This window comes from Ceratina calcarata, unplaced genomic scaffold (genome assembly GCF_001652005.2).
Source record: "Ceratina calcarata isolate Rehan_Ccalc_2016 unplaced genomic scaffold, ASM165200v1 scaffold78.2, whole genome shotgun sequence".
In the NCBI taxonomy this organism is placed as follows: Eukaryota; Metazoa; Arthropoda; class Insecta; order Hymenoptera; family Apidae; genus Ceratina; species Ceratina calcarata.
The window spans coordinates 2,479,142-2,485,513 of record NW_017179105.1 but is presented as its reverse complement, the minus strand read 5'-3'; the positions used below and the strand labels follow the sequence as shown (position 1 = coordinate 2,485,513).

General features: G+C 47.9%; 1 protein-coding gene across 2 annotated transcripts; it reads left to right on the top strand.

The window, feature by feature from the left end:
• The first annotated feature begins 1,451 nt into the window (after positions 1 to 1,451).
• Positions 1,452 to 6,368, top strand: repo (homeobox domain-containing protein reversed polarity). 2 transcript variants are annotated; one of them, XM_018034319.2, is made up of 4 exons: positions 1,452 to 2,726; positions 2,866 to 4,576; positions 4,649 to 4,951; positions 5,015 to 6,368. In XM_018034319.2, the coding sequence occupies exons 2-4, from the start codon at positions 4,180 to 4,182 to the stop codon at positions 5,629 to 5,631; spliced, it is 1,317 nt and encodes a 438-aa protein (XP_017889808.1). In that variant the 5' UTR covers positions 1,452 to 2,726; positions 2,866 to 4,179; the 3' UTR covers positions 5,632 to 6,368. The 2 variants fall into 2 exon arrangements, with proteins under 2 accessions (XP_017889808.1, XP_017889806.1); XM_018034317.2 differs by having other exon boundaries at positions 1,452 to 4,576.
• Positions 6,369 to 6,372: the final 4 nt, after the last annotated feature.

Genomic DNA, 6,372 nt, shown 5'->3' with positions numbered 1-6,372 from the left:
GTTTCATTTATTTAACGATTAATCAGTTGAATAGTTAAAAATATTTTATGGTGTCTGTTGAACATGTGCAGTCTTCGCATGTTCAATTCTCTTATTAAATGCTCAGTGCCTTTGGAATAAAATTAATAGTCTACTGATCGGTATCATCGGAGCGTTTCGAGATGCTGGGACTGTACCACGGAGGAAGTTCCTGAGAATAGCGCGATATCAGCGCGAGGATAGCAAAACGCGAGCATGGCCGGCGAACAGAGAGCGGAGGTTCCCCGTCGCCTTCGTGCAATTACGTTCAATTGAACTAATTCAGTCCAATTGACGTTAACAGGCTCAATTGGTCGGCCCTGTCAGCCTGGCCACACGGCAATACTATCCGGTCGGCATACCTACGACGTAAAAAAAAGCGGCTCGCGTGCAAAAAGTCTCTCGGGTTCTACCCTTTCGTCACCCTCCCGTCTCTGGTCAATCTAAATTTACTCCTCGATGAGAACTTCTCTCCCTACTGTCTGGCTTCAACAACAATGCGCAAATAACTGTTTATAATTTCTATGTGAAAAATATTGTGAAATTTCAAAATGATTTAATATTGAATATAAAAGAATCATAGAACGAAGCAAGGGACTGGCTTATCTCATGTTATGCTCATTTCTCGTTCTCAGAGTCGATATTTAAATATCCATTATTTCATAAACCTCCGTTTGAGAGATTTAATTTTTAAAGTGGAAAGGAGGAAAGTCTCGTAGGGTCGAGGAATGAAATAAAATATATTGGAAGGTAGTAATCGAGGTCGTGATATGGTCGAAGAGTAGGTGGAGCCAAGAAACTCCTATTACGATGGTAGTGGGAGCTGAACGTATCGTGTCCACTTCGTACTCATTATTCCATCAGGTCTCTTCTGGGGGAAACCTGAAGCTACTGGTGGGAGATAAAGCTCTTCTGCCTTCTCTTTCTTCCACCCCCACTCACATCTTCCACGGATTGTCGAATCTTCGGAGATACTAAACATTCTCAGGTGATTTACGTAGTGCAAAGGTTTTTTTTTTATTATTGACGAAACACTTGACATTTAGCAAACACGACGAATCGGCAATACAAATATTTTTATTCAAATCGTACTTTGCGTAGAATCCCGACACTCGTATTACAGATTAAAGATTATCACAAAATACGATTCCCACTGAAGAAAGTCTCACGTGTCTCTCGCACTTCGTAGCATGAGTAAAATCGAATGAACGTCGAATAGAGATCACTGCATAATCCACTGCGGGAACTACGAACGTCACCGCGAACCGGAAGTCGTCCACCGGTTCATACGCGGCGCGCTACGAGTTGTCACTTTCTCCGGGAGCACGTGTTTCCTGTCCTGCGTTCGGCCGGAATCGGGTGACATCGCGAGCCTCGCGTTCACCAGGAATCCAGTTTTTCCCTGAAGAGTCGACTTCCGGGTGACCGTAGCAGTTTGACGCGCGATCGACGACTGAAAACCGGACGGTGTTTTCGCGGAAGAAATGGGGGTCGAAAAAAGAAAGTCGTGCAGAGGGTCAGTACAGGAGGCGACCCGTTACTGCAGCCAGGCACCACCGGACCTTCACTTATATCGTCTCTCGGCTAATAACGCTAGTAATGTGATATGATTAGCTTAGTTGAGTTCAGTTTAGTTCGTATTCGTTCAATTTAGTGGTTCGCCAGCAAAATCACATCGAGTTAAACCCATTTAGGCCAGTTAAGTTACCGACTTCTCGCTCTTGCGCGATAGCCGTCATCCTCCCGGCAAAACGGCGTCTCCTGCGTCCGCGGATATCCTGCGGCCCGCATTCGATCACCCTTACTGGCCGTCCAACGTCGAGCCTCCGGGAAGCCAGTCTCCCATTCATTCTGATGATCTTCGTACATTGTCCATTACTGCAGTTCTTCCTCTTTACGTGGAATCCTTGCTTCCCATTTTGACATAGCCTGTAGCCGCGGTCTTTTCGCACCTTCAGAATCCAATTGAAAGCACTTGATTCGTTTATGTCGATTCAATCGGACTCGTGAACTGCTGTTCACCGGTCGATTCGCGAGTCTGGTGAACAGTCGCGTGGACCGGTCGAAACGAGCGACGAGGCCGCGGTTCCTGTGTCGAACGGGAAACACGGATCCGCGCGGTCCGGTGGGGTAGGAAGTGAAGGAGAGCGTGCCCGGTCCCGGAGAGCGAGAGTGCAATTAAATCACCGCGTGACAGGCGCGCACGAGCGCGCGCTAATTACCGCCGATGAAATTAGCAGTTAATGTACGCGTGTACACACGGAATGGGGGTAGTTTGATTGGGCCAATTCGAGGCAATTCCTGGCGATTGCTGGTTTCATTGAGCCTGCGCTTAAGAGCTCAGTGCCACGCTGCCGGCCAACGGACATGGATCTCTTCGAAAGTATAGGTACTTTTACCTTTCTACCCTCGCGGATCGATCGTCGATCTTCGATCCGGGTGACACCGGATGTGTTCGAAACTGTGGACGTTCAGAGGTGCGACGAGAGAATCGTGTGATCTCGGACCAGGCTGGTTGCAAGCTTCGTCATCTTTGGGAGTCAAAGTTCAAGGACTGTTGGTCAAGAGACATGTGACGTAGAATCGTTGATACAGTTTCGTGGAGTGTAACCGAGGCTGTCAAGTGAAGTTTCAAAGACCATCGGTAGTGTTTAATATTTGCAGTTATCGTGGGTCGAAACTTTTTTGGATAAAACTGTGTTACAACCGTAAGTATTTTTTATTCTGAGTTTGAACTTTCTACGATCCAAGTAAAAGATTAGTCTCGAAATCGTGAGATATACATATGATTTATACGAAAAATGCAATGAAGCGCCTGGTAGATTTTGAACTGTGACCTCCTGATAGGGGTCAAGCGCGAGGAGTTCATAGTCAGAATGGAAGACTCCGATGCAGAATTTTCCCATCGCAGTTTATCGTGCGCAAGCCGGGTTGCTCCGATTCCCACACGCCCCTCCAGTTGTCCCGACACCGTCACCTAAACGCATCGCGGAATCTCCGGTTCTCCAGTCTCTTCATCCGGGGGCGGCGCAACGACGCGGTGGTACCAAACGAAAAGACGTTCCTAGGAGAGACATCAACGACACGCGCACCTTGTACAGATAGAAATGAGAGAAAAACGGGAGGTGTATGAAAGTGAAAGAGAAGGAAAGCTAGGGAACTCACCCCGTGGTACCACGGCGTGGGCATGGGAAGAATGGAGGAAAGGGAGAAAGAAATGAAAGAGAATCCTGGGAGAGGGAGACGATGATCGTGCGAGGGGGATAAAAACTAGGGACGGAGAGATACGACGATGGACGAAATGGAAAGGGAGAGAAAGAGGAAGAAACACTGGGAGGCAGTGTACCGCGCCCGCATAAAACGGTCGTCCTCTCCTGAAGCATTAACGACGTAGTCGATGCCACTGGATTGGCTGGTTTCCATGTGTGGGGGCGGACTGGCCGACAACCCGTTGAAAATATAAGCGTGTGTGAGTGTCGGTTGATTAGCCAGAGTCAGAACGGATCGTCGCTGGTGCGACAGTGTCCGGTTAGCTCTTGTTGTTTCGCGAGATCGACCTTTCATCCGAGGCTCGCCGCGAGCAAGTCGTCCCGAGAAGATTCGAGTCGAGGAGATTTTCGAATTTTTAATATCTGCCGCTCAGTTTCGAATCGTGACGATCGACCGTAGGGTCGCCGGTCCCGCCGATTTCCGTCCCGGTTAAATCTGTACATTGCGTCGACGACACGATGCTGGCTCGCTTCGTTAGCCCGGACTAATCAAAATTAATCATAACCCGGGCAACAATTGATCGCAATTGGCTCGGATTCCATTACGGAGGACGCGCGAACGCGACCACCGTTCTGAGCACTGCGCGCCTTTCTGCATAATTGGCGGAGATTAACGAGAACTTGAGGAATCGGTGGAAGTGATTGGAAACCTGTTGCTTCGACGATTCGAACGAAATTCAACGTCAAATTTTCAATTGTCGATTAAAGGACAAGGATGAGCCAACGTACGAGAAGAGGAAATAGAAATTAATAGAAGAAATCTAAACTTGGATTCATAGCAATTCAACGAGGGAGATACAATTTGAAGCATTGAAAAGTCAATAATAAGTCACGTGCTTCTGAACTAAAGTGAAGTGCAACGGACTTCGAATAAATTTCCGAGTCCGGAAAAATGGACGGAGGTCCCTTCGACGATCCGATTTTCTCCGACTTCGGCGGTCGAGCTGGTTCCGGCGTTCACAGTATTCAAGTGATGCTGGGTCTTCACGGTGGACACCATGGCGGCGATTTGATACCCACCGGAGGCCACCTTCACAAATTGGACTCTTCCAACAGCCCACCACCGCATCATCAAACGTCCCACCATCATTTGCAACAGCAACAGCAGCAGAAGGAGTTGAAGGAATTAGAACTGGCCGGAATGTACGCGCCACTCCCGCAGACGCAGGACGTCACCACTTCGACGTCCACCGCCGCGACGCCAACTTCGACGACGCTACAGCAAAGCCTGCAGCTCGGGAATCCTCTGAAAAGGAAGCCGGAAGATCCGATGAACACCCTTGCTCCCGGTTATTTTCTTTACCATCTCTGTATTTCGTTTCTTTAACGAAAGATTGTTAGAACGTTAATTTGTTCCACAGTGAGCAGTGAAGCGCAGCCGGCGAAGAAAGACTCGAAGAAGAAGACTGATAACAACGGAATTAAGAAGAAGAAGACTAGAACGACGTTCACGGCTTATCAATTGGAAGAATTGGAAAGGGCTTTCGAGCGTGCACCGTACCCAGACGTATTCGCGCGAGAGGAGCTCGCTCTCAAACTCGCACTCTCTGAATCGAGGGTTCAAGTCTGGTTCCAGAATCGGCGCGCGAAATGGCGTAAGAGAGAACCGCCGCGTAAAACCGCTGGTTACATGGCTGCCGGCTCCGCGAGTCCGGGTTTATCAGGTAAGTTATCAAACATTTTACCAAATCTCGTGTCATTCGATTAAATATAATTATTTTCTACAGGATCTTTCACCTCTCTTAACAATACTTTGAATCCGTTCGCTTCCCCGACGACTGCGACGGCACCGCCTGATGCCTGGGCGTATTCACCGGCGTACGACCTGGCACCACATCTGAATCTTCTCAGCCCGTCGAATTCACCGTATTCCACGTCCTTCGGCGGGCCCAGTAATAACGGGACGGCGTACTCGTACGCGACGATGCTCCCTCAGCATGACGCCTCGTTGTTCTCCACGCCGTCGGGGAACACGATGCGCGTTCACCAGGACTACATGAACGCCAGCAACAGTCCGCCGCCGCCTCTCACGCGTAATGATTACCAGACCATGGTGACTACCCACTCGCCGCCTACGCATTTGACTAACTCGATGTCCGAGGAGGAGCATCAGCAGAACAAGCAGCTAGATTATGTCAGTGGCCTGAGTCCGGCGGACAAGTATCAACACGAGCAGCAGGATTACGGGCAGCAGCAACAGCAGCAGCAGCAGCAGCAGGACCAGAAGCAAGAGTACGGGATGCACTCGCCGCAGGGACGGCAAGGGATGAAGGATCAAGTTATGGTGAAGACCGAGCCGAACAGTCAGCAGAATTACGTACAGTTGCCTCCTTTTCTGAACTGACTCGAAACCTCAGGTCTAGGCTCGCTGTAGAGCACCTGGCGGTTCCGATTTGGGAGTTTCAGGGTCGATGACGAGCTCTCGGGTCCGAAGACGAGACGTTCGGGTCTCGTTCTAGTTTCCCTCGGAAATGATTTCTTGGGTTTCGTAATGTAACGGTGTCTTGAGTCGAGGAACTGTAGTTTTTTGGTAGCTTGAAAGCAGAAGGATCGAGGAAGTTGTGTAAGGGAAGGGAATTTTTAAACAGTTTTTTATTTATGAAATATTCTTTCTTGTATCATATACTGGATCGAGAGTTTTTTTAAACCGCGTGTAATTAAGGGTATAATAATTATTAACGATACTTAGGAAACTGTAGAAGGAAGCGTTTTTTTTATGATAAAGGTAGGTTTAGGAAATGTATTTTTAGGGAGCAATTAACTGAACGAGAGCATTCCAGTGCCTTAAAAGCGTGTCGTACTCTATATCGTAACTGTACGTGTATGAAACTATGTATGAAACGTAAGGTATGTCATTTTTCAGTTTGTAAAATTTCTTATACAAATCATATCGCGTGTATATTTTATACTCCATTCTTCTATTTGTGATGTTTCCAATTAAAACATGAGAATATGCAATCGACGAGAACTCTGCCTCCGGATGAACAACATCTCTCGGAACGTGGTAGTGTCTATTATAATCTTGTACGTTAATATACGATTTGTAAGCGAAAGCGATTTTGAATAAATCATCAGAAAATATTTG

Excerpts from the sequence above, each read along its gene's own strand:
- repo (XM_018034319.2), top strand. The coding sequence starts at position 4,180 with ATGGACGGAGGTCCCTTCGACGATCCGATTTTCTCCGACTTCGGCGGT. Across the intron at positions 4,577-4,648 it reads GATGAACACCCTTGCTCCCG|TGAGCAGTGAAGCGCAGCCG; the intron begins GTTATTTTCTTT and ends TTTGTTCCACAG. Across the intron at positions 4,952-5,014 it reads CGCGAGTCCGGGTTTATCAG|GATCTTTCACCTCTCTTAAC; the intron begins GTAAGTTATCAA and ends TATTTTCTACAG.